Source organism: Mustela putorius, unplaced genomic scaffold (genome assembly GCF_011764305.1).
Source record: "Mustela putorius furo isolate JIRA1106 unplaced genomic scaffold, ASM1176430v1.1 tig00000056_pilon_pilon_pilon, whole genome shotgun sequence".
NCBI lineage: Eukaryota > Metazoa > Chordata > Mammalia > Carnivora > Mustelidae > Mustela > Mustela putorius.
The window spans coordinates 1,265,232-1,283,872 of NW_025421263.1; the positions used below are offsets into that span (position 1 = coordinate 1,265,232).

At 38.5% G+C, this 18,641-nt stretch overlaps 1 protein-coding gene across 7 annotated transcripts in view; it reads right to left on the reverse strand.

Moving 5' to 3' along the window:
* Positions 1-770: 770 nt before the first annotated feature.
* The window catches only part of PRKDC (protein kinase, DNA-activated, catalytic subunit), a 249,288-nt gene continuing 231,417 nt past the window's right edge, over positions 771-18,641 (reverse strand). For 2 of the 7 annotated variants that reach the window (XM_045081811.1, XM_045081746.1), the window contains 12 exons: positions 18,419-18,506; positions 18,182-18,325; positions 11,979-12,183; positions 10,123-10,190; positions 9,208-9,428; positions 8,802-8,894; positions 6,608-6,697; positions 6,105-6,176; positions 5,828-6,029; positions 4,828-5,016; positions 3,878-4,017; positions 771-1,629 (listed from right to left, as the gene is read on the reverse strand). In XM_045081811.1, the coding sequence (XP_044937746.1) occupies positions 1,425-1,629; positions 3,878-4,017; positions 4,828-5,016; positions 5,828-6,029; positions 6,105-6,176; positions 6,608-6,697; positions 8,802-8,894; positions 9,208-9,428; positions 10,123-10,190; positions 11,979-12,183; positions 18,182-18,325; positions 18,419-18,506 (1,717 nt within the window). In that variant the 3' untranslated portion in view covers positions 771-1,424. Of the gene's footprint in view, positions 1,630-3,877; positions 4,018-4,827; positions 5,017-5,827; positions 6,030-6,104; positions 6,177-6,607; positions 6,698-8,801; positions 8,895-9,207; positions 9,429-10,122; positions 10,191-10,941; positions 10,992-11,978; positions 12,184-17,169; positions 17,250-18,181; positions 18,326-18,418; positions 18,507-18,641 lie in introns of those variants that run through there. The other 5 variants (XM_045081785.1, XM_045081834.1, XR_006607272.1 and 2 more) reach the window with 4 other exon arrangements.

Below are 18,641 nucleotides of genomic sequence, written 5' to 3' on the forward strand. Positions count from 1 at the left end.
ATGCTGTGTGCTATCCCTATCATCATACTTGCAATTCTTGAAGTTAGAAATTCTGAGTCTGGGATGCTATGCACTTTTATCTATTTTCCTATTGTGGATATGAGAGCAAAAATGAGTGCTAAGACCAAGCTCTTTTATCTCTCCTAAATACTTTCTCTTCTAGAGAACAAATTTTTTTTTTTTTAAAGATTTTATTTATTTATTTGACAGAGAGAAATCACAAGTAGATGGAGAGGCAGGCAGAGAGAGAGAGAGGGAAGCGGGCTCCCTGCTGAGCAGAGAGCCCGATGCGGGACTCGATCCCAGGACCCTGAGATCATGACCTGAGCCGAAGGCAGCGGCTTAACCCACTGAGCCACCCAGGTGCCCTAGAGAACAAATTTATCTAAATCTATCTTCTAAAACAGAAGAGAATAAAGTAAAAGATAGCATAGACAAAAAAAAAAAAAAAAAAAGATAGCATAGACAAATATCTTAAAATCTCAAAAGCAATCATTTCTAAATATTATGAGCCATTCATTATTATTCCTGTACTAATACAAGGTAACATTTTATCACTTATGCTATTGGCTTTACTCTCATAAAATCTTAGTGATAAGGTCTTCTGGGTATTATTTCCAATATGTCAAGTTACTAATGAGAATACTGCATGGAATGTTCATACACCATTTTTTTTTTTAAAGATTTTTATTTATTTATTTGACAGACAGAGAGAGATCACAAGTAGGCAGAGAGGCAGGCAGAGAGAGAGAGGAGGAAGCAGGCTCCCCGCTGAGCAGAGAGCCCGATGCGGGACTCGATCCCAGGACCCTGAGATCATGATCTGAGCCAAAGGCAGCAGCTTAACCCACTGAGCCACCCAGGTGCCCCCATACACCATTTATTAAGTAGTTGGTTTATCTAAGTCATAGTACTTGTAATATGCCATATTCTTGGTTTAATTCTTGTCTGGGCCTAGATATATATTTTTTCCCCACTTTAAGCCCATTATAATCCTAACCAAATCTTTGTTTATAATCTAATCTTTCATTCATACCAATATTCACTTATTCATCATGATCTAGATTAAACTCCAGCTACAAGACCACAACACTAAAATAGATTTCTTCTGTTCAGTGCTTCAGGAAAATCAGCACATTAATTGCTGTAGATGAAAGTTTAGGAGATTTTTTTTTTTTTAAGATTTTATTTATTCATTTGAGAGAGAGTGAGAGAGAGAGCATGAGCAGTGGAGAGAGGAAGAAGCAGAGGGGGAAGCAGGCTCCCTCTTGAGCTGGGAGCCCAATGTGGGGCTCGATCCTAGGACCTGGGATCACGACCTGAGCTAAAGGCAGATGCTTAACCATTTGAGCCACCCAGGTGTCCCAAGTTTAGGAGATTCTTCAAATACTCTCATGCTTTTTATCTGCTGACTCCCGCATTCTTCACATCCAGGGCTCCCATCCTTGCCAAGTTCTACCAAGGATGTTGGGGTCTGTAGCCTGGTCAATCAAGCACTTGACTTGAGCCTCTTCTGACAGCCCACTCTCTGGGTGTTGGGCACGAATGTTGTGATCTTTGCTTCCTCGTGCTACAGCCACATAATCTCCAAAGGCAAGTGCCTTCTCATGGCCCAGGAACAGCTCATCACTGTAAAAAAGATTAAAAAATACAAAAACATGAACCATTCATTATTTTTCCCTTGTTGCCTGCATTCCTAGCTATCCTATTCAAATATTCCCTCTCATCACTTATAGAACAGAAGAGTCAACATCAAGTCTGCGTCCAGCTCTCTACTCAGCAGGGAGCCTGCTTTCCCACCCCCCCGTCCCCCCTCTTACTTGTGATCTCGCTCTGTCAAATAAATAAATAATTTAAAAAAGAGAGAGAGAGAATATAAGAATCAAATGTTCAACCGAATGTGCCACCCAGGGAGCCCAATATTCCATTTTTTAATTATAGCCATTCTAGTGGGTGTGAAGTGGTACCTCTCTTTGTATTTCTCTGATATTAATAATTTTAAGCATCTTTCCATATGCTACTTGGTCATTTATACACCTTCTTTAGAGAAATGTCTTTTCAAATCCTTTGGTCATTTTTAAATTGGGTTGTCTTTTTATTGAGTTTTAAGAGATTTAAAAAAAATGTATTCTCAATACAAGTCCCTTATCAGCTATGACTTTCAAATATTTTCTCCCATTTTGTGGAGCTACCTTTTTACTTTCTTAATGGTATCCTGTGAGGCACAGAACTTTTTTTTTTTAGATTTTATTTACTTATTTATTTTTATTTATTTATTTGATAGAGAGAAATCACAAGTAGATGGAGAGGCAGGCAGAGAGAGAGAGAGAGGGAAGCAGGCTTCCCGCTAAGCAGAGAGCCCGATGCGGGACTCAATCCCAGGACCCTGAGATTATGACCTGAGCCGAAGGCAGCGGCTTAACCCACTGAGCCACCCAGGCACCCAAGATTTTATTTACTTATTTGACAGAGAGAGACATGGTGAGATAGGAAACACAAGCACAGGGAGTGGGAGAGGGAGAAGCAGGCTTCCTGCTGAGCAGGGAGCCCATTGCAGGGCTTGATCCCAGGACCCTGATATCATGACCTGAGCCGAAGGCGGACGCTTAACAACTGAGCCACCCAGGCGCCCCAAACACAAAGCTTTTAAGTTTTGATGAATTTACCTATTTCTTCTTTTCTTGCTTGTGCTTTTTGGTGTTATACCTAAAAATGACAGATGCCAAATACAGGTCATGAAGATCTACTTCTGTGCTTCTTTGAGTATTTTATAGTTTTAGCTCTTACATTTAGGTCTTTGATTCATTCTGCATTAATTTTTATGTATGGTGTGAAATAAGGATCCACTTTCATTCCTTTGCCGGAACCATTTATTGAAAAAAAATTCATACCCTAACTGACCATAGATTGCCATTTACTATTGTAAAGTCCAACTTTTTCCCCCTCTTGTGAAACATTTCTATAAATTTGCTTTAGACCTCAACAAGAAACATTTCTGAAGCTAACTTAAAGGCTAACCCAGTGTCGGGTTAGCCCATGTTCTCCACACCTGTGTTCTATGCCCACCAAGAGCACATTTTGTCTTAAAAAGGACAGAAGCAAATTTAGAACCTAAATCTCCTCTAATATACAAAAATATTATTGTAATTGTCTAAAAAATGCTCCTGCTGGGGGTGCCTAAGTGGCTCAGTTGGTTAAGCTTCTGCCTTTGGCTCAGGGATTGAGTCCCACATCAGGCTCCCTGCTCAGTGGGGAGTTTGCTTTTCCCTCTTCCTTTGCCTCTTGCCTCCCACCCCTGCCCTGGCTCATGCTCACTCTCTCTCTCTCTCTTTCTCAAATAAATAAATAAATAAGTAAAATCAAAAAAAAAAAAAAAAAAAAAAAAAAGCTCCTGCTGTTTCTGACATTGGTACAGGTTATTCCAGGTACTGACCTGAAGACTGTGCCAAAAAGGCAGAGGCCAAATACACAGCATTCCGAGAGATGGACACTGCCCAGCCTTAGAGAAGCCATGCTTTTTTTCATTTGAAAAATGAGGCTAATAATGCTAACATCACAGGCTAAATGGAAAGTATTCAGGACTTTATACATTGGTAATTCTTCAGTAAATAGTAGCATGTTGGTGTCTTTTTTTTTTTCTTCAAAAATAACCATCTTGGGATGCCTGGGTGGCTCAGTTGGTTAAGCAGCTGCCTTCGGCTCAGGTCATGATCCCAGCGTCCTGGGATCGAGTCCCACATCAGGCTCCTTGCTCGGCGGGGAGCCTGCTTCTCCCTCTGCCTCTGCCTGCCATTCTGTCTGCCTGTGCTCGATCTCTCCCCTCTCTCTTTCTGATAAATAAATAAAATCTTTAAGAAAAAAAAAATAACCATCTTACCAGGTAATAACTGCTGGGTTGGCACCTGCTAACTTTCTCTTAGCATAATGTATTTTTTGCCGGGGATACCAATTTTTTTCAGTTACATTTATTTCTTGAATCCACGATCCTCCTTTTTTTAGCATTTTCTGTTCAAAGTTCTAAAAGAAAAGAACATGATGTTCTCTGCTTATTATAACAGTTTATATGAACACATCCAAACAGACTGAACAAGCAATGATTTTAAAATAAATATCTTGCGGCGCCTGGGTGGCTCAGTGGGTTAAGCCTCTGCCTTCAGCTCAGGTCATGATCCCAGGGTCCTGGGATCGAGCCCCACATCCGGCTCTCTGCTCAGCGGGGAGCCTGCTTCCTCCTCTCTCTGCCTGCCTCTATGCCTGCTTGTGATCTCTCTCTCTGTCCAATAAATAAATAAAATCTTTAAAAAAAATAAATATCTTTAACTGGAGAGAGCTTTATATATAGCTTTTTATACACATTCTAATAGTACTGCACATAACAGTGTCAATGACAGTGAGGGACGGCAGTTAGGTATCACACAGTGTCAAGGATGCCATCACTAACCTTCATTCTTTTGGGGATGTATTATGAAGAACCTCAACATTTAATAAAGCACTATGTGTCAAATCAAGGACCCTCACATGGAACAGATTTTAAGCTAAAAGTTTTCTCAGAAATCAGACCTATCACCGATAGGTCTATATTAACTCTTTGTTAGAAATATATTCATTTGAAACAACAGTTTTCTCCAAATGAAGATTATGTTCCTTACATGTTTCTTACAGTTTTCAGGTCAACTGGCCCCAAATGTTAATTTTAAGAAATACTACATGAAAGAATTAAATATTTTAATAAATACAATTTGATGTATTTCCTTCATATAATAAGAGATGCCAGATCAATCCCTGGCAAATGTAATAAAAATGAAAAGTGCATATAAACAAGCCTACTTTCCAGTCGAAGGAAGGTTCCTTTACGAACACGTCCATGGTGTTAATAAGCAGGTCAGAGTGTGAGCGGAAGGCTCTCAGTGCATGCACCATGACACTGGACATAACACCTCCTTCTTTCATTGGTAACATCAGATTGATAAATTGGCGTGTCAGACGAAAAGGCATCAATTCAGGGACTGGCAGAAACTAGAGAGAAAAAAATATGTACAAGAAGGGGAACGTATGAACTAGAAATCACAAAAGAAAAGGCAGAAAACATCCTTCCAAAGTTAGTTAGTATTCACAGTTAGTGAAAATATGAACTCTTCTTTTCTTGGAATTAGCTACACAGATGTGAATCCACAGTGCCCAAGAGTAATCGACACAATCATCTTTGCAATGCACAAACCTATCTGTATAGGACCATACAGCCTGCAGACATTTGTAAGTACAACTGAAAACATTCACTATTTAATGTCAGACGAAAGATCTGTATTGTATCACATCTTGTGGAAGACATTTACATTAAGGGGCTTCATAAAACCTTCTTACAGTCTTCCCTTTTTATAGGAACACATGTTATTCTTGGCTTTGATTATATAATTCATCACCTAACCTTCTGTAACCTGTTTGAACAAGGTCAAAACAAAGTTGAGATTATCCCTTATTCTGCAAGAATGTCAAATTTTATGACCATGACAAACCAAGCTAATTGATATGTCATTTCTTCCTTAAAAACCATCCAGAAGGGGCGCCTGCGTGGCTCAGTGGGTTAAGCCACTGCCTTTGGCTCAGGTCATGATCTCAGGGTCCTGGGATCGAGTCCCGCATCGGGCTCTCTGCTCAGCGGGGAGCCTGCTTCCTTCTCTCTCTCTCTCTGCCTGCCTCTCAGTGTACTTGTAATTTCTCTCTGTCAAATAAATAAATAAAATCTTTAAAAAAAAAAAAAAACCATCCAGAAGGTCCTATGACTATGGTTCTAAATCAGCCAAGAACAGCAAAGGCAAGATTAGCATACCTGAGTAGCTGATCCAAATGCATGTCCAAAGTCGATTCCGATCATTCCACCTGTCTCCATGCTTATCATGAAATTGTTCAGATGTCTGTCTCCAATGCCCAGAATCCAGTGGCTAATACACATAAGAGCATGAGAACTGGCAAAGTGGGAGCGAAGTGCCAGGAAGGCCTCAGGGCCTGTGCTCATCTTCAGAAAGGCCCGCCTGGGGGGTGGAGACAAGACCTCTGTAGTCTCTGTTACACCATCAACTGGTTTGTACAGTCAGAAGGATACTTACTTTAAGAGATCAGCTGGCACTTTACTTTCTCTCCTTCTAAAAGATGTGACTGTTTCAGAACGACTAGCTGCCCTATGATTTAATAGAAAATGTCTAATTAGAACAAATTTCTATGACTTAAGATTTAAAATTTAAAATTATTTATATTGAAGCTCAAGTATCAAATAACTAGATTTTGATGATCTGAGGCAAACTTTTTTTTTTTTTAAAGATTTTATTTATTTATTTGAGAGAGAAAGAGAGCATGAGAGAGAGAGAGAGAGAGAACACGAGCAGGGCAGGAGGGGTAAAGGGAGAGGGAAAAGCAGACTTCCTGCTGAGAAGGGAGCCTAATGTGGGGCTTGATCCCAGGACCCTGAGATCATGACCTGAGCCGAAGGAAGATGCCTAACTGACTGAGCCACCCAGGCGCCCAAGGCAAAACTTCCTAAGAAACAAAAGTAACATGCAACTTTGAGAAGAAATAACTAGTTAGTAAAATGGAAAATCAAAACAAAACTTACTTAAACATTGCCATGTAAGCACCAGCATTGTATTTCCCAGACATCTTTGCCAGCCAGTCTCTATATTCACATGGTGGTGCTTTGGGATCACTGACAATCAGGAAAAAGGGAATCAGCCGTAGGAAGATATTTAGCATTATAGTGATTTCAGTGGCAAAGATCAAGAATTCTTGAAAAATAATGAAGAACCAGGGAAAGAACTATGACTTTTAATCATATTCAATATTAACACTGAACCCATGCTACTCTGGATATAGAATCTCAACATATCATTATTCATTCTTAGTTACTCCTAAAGAAACCAAGGCTACTTTCTATGTAAAAATTCAGGCACAAAATGATCAGATACAATCAATTTCCACTTCATACAGAGAGGAGCAAGATGAACTAAACCTAAGTGTTTAGGATCAAGGCCTATGGTTCTAAAAATCAGGTAGTGGAAAAGAACCATAACAACTTACTTAGAATAAGCAAGAAGTGATAGATGATACTACCACTATAAACTAAAAGACCACAAATTATGTGTTGAAGATGGGTGAAGTCTATTTGGATTGCCACACTTTTTTCTTCACCACTTCAATTATGCAGATACATACAAAATCCATACTAAATACAGTAAGATATTTTCTTAAATGACAATGGCTTTGAATTGAATTTAGAAAGCTTTTAGTAATACTTCACAAGCAAAAGCCATACTGGGCTGCTGGAAATGTGTTTGTAGTTTGTAGTTTGGCTACTTTGGGGTTTGTCAAAAGCCTTAACAAGTTTTCCTAAAAAGAAATCTAAAGATAGAACTATTTTATGTGTTAGTAGTTCAATCACTTAGAGTGAATCTTTTCTGAATTGCTACTAAGTTAATTCCACAATACAGCTTTCCATTTCAGTCTAAATTCTCTTCAAGTTTCATTTGGGATGAAAATATTTAGGTTGGAAAACTGCAACACACAAATTAAGAAAAAAGTAGCAATGATTTTACTAATGGGGCTGGAAGTGCCTTGCTTTAAAAACGTAGTGGGAAGTAATTTATAAACTTCTGTATTTGAAAAGCTCTTTAAACTCCATTGATACCTATGTTTAACTTATGTATTTTAAACTATCTCATCTTAGAAATGGAGGCATGGGAACAAGGGAAAGGCAAGTCATTTTTTCAAGATTCCTTCTGTAAGTCAGAACCACTATAAGTTAGCACTGGCGTGAGATCTGGACTTCCTGACTCCTGAAAGTACTGTCCGTCAGTTTCCCTATCTTCCAGGGAATGCAGAAACAACTGTACGCAAAGGACTCATATTAAAAATTCATAAACTCAGCCTTATTTAGCAGGAGCATGAGTTTGATAAGAAAATGCTTTATTTTACAGAAATCATTTTTGACTGGTGAGAATTTTGCTCCCATGTAAGTACTTTCAGGACAGAAGAGAGTACAATGAAGAGAAATAGGCCTTGAAGCTATTTCCATTTCCTCTTCCTTCATCTAATAGTTACACATCAAGATTTGTCAACTCCTCTTCAAAATGTCTTTCAATGTTGTCCTTATTTTTCTTCACAGAAACAAAAAACAAAAAACCCCTTTCTGATTAAAAATATATGTTCATTGTTGAAAACTTGGAAAATATAAAAGGATGAAGAAAAATAAAAAGCACCAATATCATGATCTAGAATTAATCACTAATAATCCTAGCTATCCCATTTCTATATGCTGGGCAGCCTAGGACAAGTTACATAACCTCTCTGGGCCTTAACTTCCTCATCTGTACAGAGGTGTTAAAATAACTTGTAGGTTTTGTAAGAAAGAAATGACTTCATACAGATTAAGAGCTGAGAATGTTGCCTAGCATGCAGAAAATGTTTAATCAAATGTTAGCTGCTAATCTTACTATTTGTTTCCTTCAAGGTTTTTTTTTTGTGTTGTTGCAAAGCTAATACTTTTTTTTTCATTGTGGTAAAATTTATGCAGCTACTGTTTGGAACCCTCTACTTCATTTAGTTTATAAATCCAGCCAGAAGTGGAGAAAACAACTAGCCAGGGTGTGGCTCAGAGCCCCAAATTAGGAGGGGACCAGAAATGTCACTAGAAACACGAGGTAGAGGAAACTTAATATAAACTTAACATTACTCAGGGAGAGTAGGACTGGGGAATAACCAGGTTGCAGGATGTGTCTGCACAGAGATGAAGGAGTATTTAGGCTCCACATCACCTTATATAAGCTGCTTTCTCCTCTCGTGACATGTTACTCAAAAGAAAGTCCTTCAAGGTGAAAGTATTTTCAATCCATTCAATTAGTCCTAATCTGAAAAAGAGAAGAAATAGTTTATGAAAACAAACCCAAACTGTTTTTCCTCACTAGAAAAAAGTTCTGTAGAATCAAAGCAGAACAGATTTCTTCATGTCAGTTCATTTACCTTCTCCACAATAAATCTGAAAATCATAGATTTGTAAGTGTTTATTAGTTCTGTTTAGCCCAGTCTTTGTGAAAGCTTAAATACCAAATTGTCAAGTGACCTCCAATCCCACCTCTGTAACCTTAAACAAGGATTTGGCTCAGTGTTAGAATTTCCATTCATATAAGTCTGTTCTAGAATGACTGTGTACATTGGTCCTACCTGGAGGTCATGGGTATGACATGGTAGGTCTTCAACTGCATGTTTCTCTGGCTACAGGCAGCATCCTGAGAAAGGAGGACATTCATGACTTCAAAGAGTTGTTCAATCCGCTGGTCCTGCCGTAGGTCTTCACCCCCCTTGACAAGGAAAGGGTATTCTTTCTCATCGTGGCCTCGGATGATGATGCGCTTTGGCTTTCTGATAGAGGCCATGACTTTTACCTTTAAAAATTAAAATATTTTAGATGCAGTGTAAGAATCTGACCAAACAGCTGATCATATCATTATCAAGAGAGGAAAGTAAGGCTGGTTGGCACACATTCCTCAAAGAGATACCTCTCTTTGAGGACCGAGTGAAGTGACAGAAAAATAATAGCGAACCTAGTGCCAGCAAAGTATTTGTTACCTATTTATGCCTACTGCTGTGCCTCTAGAAACTGCATGTCCCTTATTATAAATGATTGCTTATAAATGTGGATATCCTTAGTAATGAGCAACATACAAACTTCCTAAAATCACTTAATTTAATTCTACATATGTTTTAAGATAGATACACACACAAAGTTTACTCTGAGTTTGTACACTGAAACACTGAAGCATTATATTAAGAGATTCAGTATGTAATAGGATCAGAATACGCTGTGCATTTGAGATCACGATGGGTAACTGTCTTTTCTTTAGTAAAGACAAATATGTCCATCTTATATCTGAAGAACTCACACTCACAATCTTTACAGAAATCAGGTGTGACTGATGAGAAATTTTGCTCCTATGTAAATACTTTCAGGACAGAATATAGTACAATGAAGAGAAACAGGCCTTCAAGCTATTTATGATTATTTCCTCTTCCTTCATCCAACAGTTACTCACCAATACTTGTTAAACACTGGCAACAGTCACAAACACTGGCACCTACCCGCTCATCAAACCCAGAGATTCGTGCATGGTATTCTGGCATTGGCTTTCCTTTGCCATCATATTGACCTAAGACAAACCACAGAAGCCTTACTTAGATATAGCTTGTTACAGAACCCTGTATTTTTAACATATACCTATTGATCTAATAATAATTTTAAAAAAAAGTTATATGATAAAATTTTTTACTTAAAGTTTTCATTTTTAAAAAACTTGACTTTTAAAAAAAGATTTATTTATTTTAAAGAGAGAGAGAAGGAGTACATGTGTTGGGGGTGTGGGTTGGTGGGGAAGGGCAGAGAGAATCTCAAGCAGAATCCCTGCTAAGTCGTCACCTGTCGGTGGTTCGATCTCACACCCTTGAGATCATGACCTGAGCCAAAAGCAAGAGTTAGATGCTTAACCAACTGAGCCACCCAAGTGTCCCTCCAAATTTGAGTTTTGGTTTTTTTTTTTTTTTTTAAGATTTTATTTATTTATTTGACAGACAGAGATCACAAGTAGGCAGAGAGGCAGGCAGAGAGAGAGAGAGAAAGAGAGAGGGAAGCAGGCTCCCTGCGGAGCAGAGAGCCCTACGCGGGGCTCGATCCCAGGACCCTGAGATCACAACCTGAGCCGAAGGCAGCAGCCCAACCCACTGAGCCACCCAGGCGCCCCGAGTTTTGTTTTTTTTTTAAATAATACTATTATTTCTCAATTTGACTAATGGAAGTTAGCTTCCGATTCTAATGGAGTAGACAAATTACAAACAGGAAAAATAATGCATTAAGCTAGAACACTTTATTTTAAGGAGAATCAAGCTACATATGAAGAGGCTTACATTTTCAGCTTTTCTTTATGCAATGCATAGATTCTTGACAGGTTCTAGAGCTGTTAATAATAAGAAAGTCTCCAATTTGTTTTTATATCCACTAGATGAGAATATGAATAACCATAAAAAAACATTTCTTTGGCATATTCCAGGGTGAAGAACATGGAATGTGTAAAGATTGTCTTTGAAAAGTCACATCAGACCAACTTGCTGTGTGTCTCTATCCTCAGTGTCACCATTATTTGTCCTGAAGGTATAAGTCATTTATCATTATCTTGTCATTTTGTTTTTTTAAATATTTTTTTATTTTTTAATAAACATATAATGTATTATTAGCCCCAGGGGTACAGGTCTGTGAATCACCAGGTTTACACACTTCACAGTACTCACCAAAGCACATACCCTACCCGATGTCCATAACCCCACCACCTTCACCCTACCCCCCCACCCAGCCCTCCTCAGTTTGTTTTGTGATATTAAAAGTCTCTTATGGTTTGTCTCCCTCCTGATCCCATCTTATTTCATGTATTCTTTTCCTACCCCCCCATGTTGCATCACCACTTCCTCATATCAGGGAGATCATATGATAGTTGTCTTTCTCCGATTGACTTATTTCGCTAAGCATAATACCCTTTAGTTCCATCCATGTCGTTGCAAGTATCTTGTCATTTTAAACGGGACCAACCTATACATCCAAGGAAGTGATCTGCACTTACACCTGTATTACATTTCTTGAAGAAAAGTTATTTAGGAGCAAAGCATGAGTATATTCAGAGGAAATTACAGTTACATTATTATTAAATGGAAATCTGAATACTTGTATAATCAGGAAAATAAGAAAACTACAGTCTAACATTTTGTTCAGTGTACTAATTCACAGTAATTATAGATTCTCCTAATGACAAAAAGGTATGGTGAAATTTCAAATTCTTTAAAAAAAAAGGTAACTGTCAAGAACCTAATATTCCTAGTTTTAGAAATCAAGAATCCTTGCTATGCCACTATTCTCCTTAAAGTCCAATTTGTCACCCCAAGGGTAAACTCACCAGGAATCTCCAGCTCACTTCTCAAAAATTCTATTTTGAAGTCACTCATCCAGGGTGAGCATTCTTTCAGATTCCCAGGTGGCTTTGAGTCTCTGCCCATTTTATAAAACAGTGAGTCAGTAATGTCAGTAAAGTCGCGGAGTTTCATTCCAGGTAACTTAGAACCTCCTTTCCCAAAGTGTTTATCAAATTCTTTCCCAAAATCCTGAAATCAATAATAATTTACATTAAACATTAGTGTTTAGTTTTATAATTCAAGAAGGCTCTAGATTTATACTTTTGCCTTCCTTGAATGTTTTTTGTGTTCCTCTAAAAAGACATAAAGAATACAGTTAGTAATGACCTATCAAAAATTCTAATCATAAGTTCTAATAAGGGCTTAAAAACCCTTTAACCTCTTGGTGTCCATTGTCTAGTTACTGATCTACATTATTATGACAGCAGGAGTAATTAGGAATGAGGCACTAAGTAAAGGGAGTAATTCAATAAAAATGAAAAGCCTGTGATTCTTCATCAGAGCTAAAGAGCAAAATATAAAAATGCTACATTCCTTAATAAAGGTCTTTTGGGCGCCTGGGTGGCTCAGTGGGTTAAAGCCGCTGCCTTCGGCTCAGGGTCCTGGGATCGAGTCCCACATCGGGCTCTCTGCTCAGCAGGGTGCCTGCTCCCCCCTCACCCCGCTCTCTCTCTGCCTGCCTCTCCATCTACTTGTGATCTCTCTCTGTCAAACAAATAAATAAAATCTTAAAAAAAAAATAAAGGTCTTTCAAGCCATTATTTTGGATCACAAGCCAGTGTAAACATTATTTAGATAATTTACATTTCTTTTATTATAATTTTTTTTTCAATTTAAATTTTGGTTAGTAAACATACAGAGCAATATTAGTTTCAGGAGTAGAATTCAGTGATTCCTCACATACATACAACACCCAGTGCTCATCACAAGTGCCCTCCTTAATATCCATCTCCCATCTAGCCCATCCCCCACCCACAACCCTCCATCAACCCTCAGTTTGTTCTCTATCTTTAAGAGTCTCCTTGTGGCTTCTCTCTCTTCTTTTTCTTTTTCCCCTACCCATATGTTCATCTGTTTTCTTTTTTAAATTTCACACATGAGTGAGATCAAATGGTATTTGTCTTTCTCTGACTGACTTAACTCACTTAGTATAATACACTCTAGCTCCATCCATGTCACTGAAAATGGCAAGATTTCATTTTTTAAAAAAAAGATTTTATTTATTTATTTGACAGAGATCACAAGTAGGCAGAAAAGCAGGCAAAGAGAGGAGAGAGGAGGAAGCAGACTCCCTGCTCAGCAGAGAGCCCAATGCAGGGCTCAATCCCAGGACCCCGGGATCATGACCTGAGCAAAAGGCAGAGGCTTTAACCCACTGAGCCACCCAGGCGCCCCATGATTTCATTTTTTGATGGCTGAGTAATATTCCATTGAATGAAAAAAAAATATATATATACTATATCTTCTTTATCCATTCATCAGTTGATGCACATTTGGGTTCTCTCCATAGTTTGGCTATATCGATAATGCTGCTATAAACATTGGGGTACACGTACCCCTTCAAATCTGCATTTTCATAGATAATTTATATTTCTAAAAGTAATTATTAGACATCCTTTATCTTTGAACATAACAAATATCTGTACTAGTCTCTACTCAAGTATTTATTTAAATTATAATCCTGGTATCAAAACAAAAAAAAACCCAAAAAACAAAACTTAAAGAGAATCACTAATAGTGACTTAATAGTCCCCAAAGATTTACCCAATTATCTTTCATTTTACAATTTTTTTTTTTTACCAAATTTAAAACATAAATCTGGTTAAATGAAATATATCTCCTACTTTACGATAATCCATTATAGGACAATTGACATATATAAAACAAATTTATTCTTTTTTTTTTTTTTAAGATTTTATTTATTTATTTGTCAGAGAGAGAGCGAGAGCGAGCACAGGCAGACAGAGTGGAAGGCAGAGTCAGAGGGAGAAGCAGGCTCCCTGCGGAGCAAGGATCCCGATGCGGGACTCTACCCCAGGACGCTGGGATCATGACCTGAGCCGAAGGCAGCTGCTTAACCAACTGAGCCACCCAGGAGTCCCTAAAACAAATTTATTCTTTAATCTGTAGATGGACTGAAAGTATAGAAGCAATCTCCAGTTCTTAAAATACATGAAAAGATTAGCTATTTCCTAAACATAATCAGCACCAACAACATATGTGAATGGCATAATGCCCTCTCTGAAGTGAAATCTGAGGCAATTCTGTTTGGGTAGATTATTATTTTAATTAATTAATTAAATGCAAATTATGCATTGATTTGGTATGAAGCAGAGAGTTCTAGATTTATTTTCCAAGGTACTCGAATTAACCTCAAAACAAGCATTGTGGGCACCTGGGTTGCTCAATGGGTTAAGAGACTACCTTTGGCTCAGGTCATGATCCCAGGATCCTGGGATTGAGCCCTGCATCGGGCTCTCTGCTCAGCAGAGAGCCTGCTTCTCCCTCTCTCTCTGCCTACTTTTGTTCTCTCTCTATCAAATAAATAAATAAAAATTTTAAAAAACAAAAACAAACAAGTATTGTGCCTGGCAGGGATGATAGGGCCACTCTGATACCCTCCCTCCGTTAGAGTTGGATGCAGCTGTGCTCTGCAGCAGCTGGGAAGAACTGTGGTCTATCCTAAGAGATTTCTAGGGTAGAGCATTATGGTACCCAGCATGCAGGAAAAGAAATGGCCATGAATTCGAAGGGATAACATGCAGTTTTCACTGAGGGCCGCACAGTAATATTCGACATGGACTGATGAACAGGGCCACTGCAGATATTCTCACACCAGCTGAGGAGAGAGAGAGCAAACTAGGATGACATACCCTGCCCTCTGTCTGGGGCCGGGGTCAGAGCATCTTGAGAGGAGGGCAAATAGAGGAAGGCTGCACAAGAACAGTACTGCTGAAATGAAGCTTTTTCACAGGCGATGGACTGGTTTCACTATGCTAGGGGACTTGCTACCAGTTGCCATTCTGCTGTTCTCTCCATTTGATACAGGGCAAGTCTCTTGTTTTTCAGAACTAGTTTCTTTGTTTAGAACAAGGTATGGCAAAATATGGCCTGCAAGTCAAAGCCCACTGCCTGTTTTTAATAAATAAAATTTTACTGGAATCCTGCCAACCATGCCTGTTCATTTACATACTGTCTAGGGCTGCTTTTGCACTAGGATGACAGATTTGAGTACTCATAACATGAGACTGGTATGGCCTGAAAACTGAAAATCTGGACCTTTACAGAAAACACATGTAGACCACTGGTTTAAGAAAAAACAAACACAAAGATGTTTTCAAATCTAGTGTTCTACAATTTTATAAAATTTATGAATGCTAGTACACTGATTTTAAGGATATTTACAGTATGTATATTTCCTTCTGAGGCTCTTGTATATTCAATAGTGTGAGATAGATTTGATATGATGTATAGCCCAATATTATGTCATAACATGAAGTACAGAGAGTTATGGTTTTATCTTTACTTTTAGGATATATCACTGATCACATTTAGGCAACAGATAGTCCTGCATGTTCCCACATTCATACTACATTAAAACTACCCTAAGTAGGAATGTACCTAAAGTACCCACCAAAATCTAACTCTCCTTATCAAAACTATACCAATTATTCATCTAATTCAAGATGCTAGTTTCACATCAGGCAGCATTCTAGGAAATGGAGAGAAAACATGAGCAAGACAAAATCCCTGTCCAAAAGTCTAATTAATTCATAAATGAAAGGAAGAGCTAAAGAGAAATATCATTTTACACTCCTAAGGGTCTCCCCAGAAGAACCTATACACACATAGTCACAGCAGCAGCATTCATAACAGCTAAGACATGGAAACACTCCAAATGTCCATCCACTAACAAAAGGATAAACAAAATGTGGCATGTTCTTATAGTAGAATAATATACAGCAATTAAAAGGAATGTCCAGAAGAGGCAAATCTACAGAAACAGAAAGTACTTTAGTGGTTGCTTAGCATGACAGGAGGTGGGGGATTGAGAGTAACTGCTAACAGGTATGTGCTTTTAGGGGTGATAAAAATGTTCTAGGTGCCCAGGTGGCTCAATTGGTTAAGCAGATGATTTCAGCTCAGGTCACGATCTCAGGGTTCTGGGATCAAGCCCCACATCAGGCTCCCTGCTCAGCAGGGATTCTACTTCTCTCTCTGCCCTCAGCCCCGCATCCCCAGCTCATGCTTGCTCTCACTCTCTCTCAAATAAATAAATAAAATCTCAAAAATGGGACATCTGGGTGCCTCAGTTGGTTAAACATCTCCCTTTGGCTCAGGTCATGATCCTGGGGTCCTAGGATCAAGCCCTGCACTGGGCTCTCTGCTCAGTAGGGAGCCTGCTTCTCCTCCCTCTGCCTGCCCCTGCCCATCGCTTGTGCTCACTCTCTGTCTAGTGCTCTCACTCTCTCTCTCTCCCTCTCAAATAAATAAATAAATAAAATCTTAACAAAAAACCTTTTAAAAAAGGATAATGTTCTAAAACTTATGTGTAATACTTACATAACTGTAAATATAATAAAAACTATAGCATTGTATACTTCAAATAGATAGATTATAGGGTATATGAATTATATCTTAATAAAATAGTTATTTACAAAAAAACCCAGAAGAGACAAAGATCCTCCTTTGTACTGGAGACTGTGAAACTTGAGAACTCTGGCAATATGAATACCAGGATTTCTCTTTATGCTCTTATATTTCTTGAAGTTTACTAAACAAAGTTAATTTAATAAAAATTAGAAAAATCAGGGATTAATGCTAATAGAGTTGTATATAAGGTATGTTACACAACAGAGAAAGAGTACCTAGTTCTTATTGGGGAAGGAGGTTCAGGGAAGGCTCTGCAGTAGAAACAATGCATAAGCCAAGTCTCTAAGGGTGAGTTCTCCAGATGGAAAGAGAGAAGGTAAACCCACTTAAAGGGAGCAACAAGCACAATGCACGGTGCTGTGAAATCTGGACATCTCAAGGTTCATTTTTATCTCCACTGGCTCCAAGGGGTTTCCTGATTCCCTCCAAACTGAGGCATGTTCTCTTCCTTTCAACTCTAGAACAACTTTAGAAACAGATTTCATGTATCATATTTGTTCTCAAGCCACAATTTTTACATACTGCGTTTGTCAGACATCCCTCTGAATACAGGAACTGGGTCCGTCTTCTCTTTGTATGTCCTGTAGCATCTAGGAGTATGCCTTGGACAGAGGGAAGGGCTCAAAACGGTCATCAACTTGTACACAATACAAGTATTTTCTTTTTCTTTGTCTTTTTTTTTTTTTTAAGATTTTATTTATTTATTTGACAGAGATCACAAGTAGGCAGAGGCAGGCAGAGAGAGAGAGGGGGAGGCAGGCTCCCTGCTGAGCAGAGAGCCCGATGTGGGGCTGGATCTCAGGACTCTGGGATCATGACCTGAGCCGAAGGCAGAGGCTTTAACCACTGAGCCACCCAGCGCCTCTACAAGTGCATTCTTTCTTTCTTTCTTTCTTTTTTTTTAAAGATTTTATTTATTTGACAGACAGAGATCACAAGTAGGCAGAGAGGCAGGCAGAGAGAGAGAGAGAGAAGGAAGCAGGCTCTCCGCGGAGCAGACAGCCCGATGCGGGGCTCGATCCCAGGACCCTGGGATCATGACCTGAGCCGAAGGCAGAGGCTTTAACCCACTGAGCCACCCAGGTGCCCCTACAAGTGCTTTCTTAATCCAACATTCAAATAATTAGGAGAATGAAAAACATTAAACTACAGCATAAAGGAGGGCACTTGGTGTTGTATGTAAGCAAACCACTGAATTCTACCCCAGAAACCAATACTGCACTATATGTTAACTAATAAAATTTAAATTAAAAAGTTAACAAATATATTGAACCACATGTAACCTTCAAATCTAAAAATCTGAGCATGAAGAACAGAATGCAATAAAAGCCCCATGGTTTTATCTATTGCCCCACCTGCCACTATCTGACCTAAATATGTGCATCACTATCTCACCAAAAGCATTAGATCTGAAGATAAGTTTACAACTTTAATAGACATTTTAAAACCAGGATTATTAACAAACCATCAAATATAAATATTGATCTTCACAATGATTACATTATTATAAAGTCAGGCTGCCACCAATCCATACCTGAATAAACCGCTTTCTGAAAGCCCCAAGGCCTGGAGCCCTTGGGTTTCCCAAGGCTGCATACATTCTTTCATACATCTTTTCAATGTTTTTTTTATTAACAGGGGTTTTTGCCAGTTCGACTTTCATATCATCAACCCAATCCTGGGAAGAAAAAAAAAAAAAGAACAACCAAGTTGACTGCAAGGAGGTTTTATCCAAAATCTATGTTTTATGAACTAGAAGCTATTACATTACCTTAAAGAGCATTTCAGGATTAGAGAGCTGTTCTAGGGCACTAATAAAATCTTGAATCACTCCTCCTTGATCCAACTTAATTTTAATCCTATAAAACAATTACCAAGGCCCACAGTTTATTTACATATAATTATTTATATTCATATATAAAATTATATTATTACCAACTAATAGTCTAGGGAAAGAACAATTTTAAAATTTTGTTCAATATTAGATGAAGTAC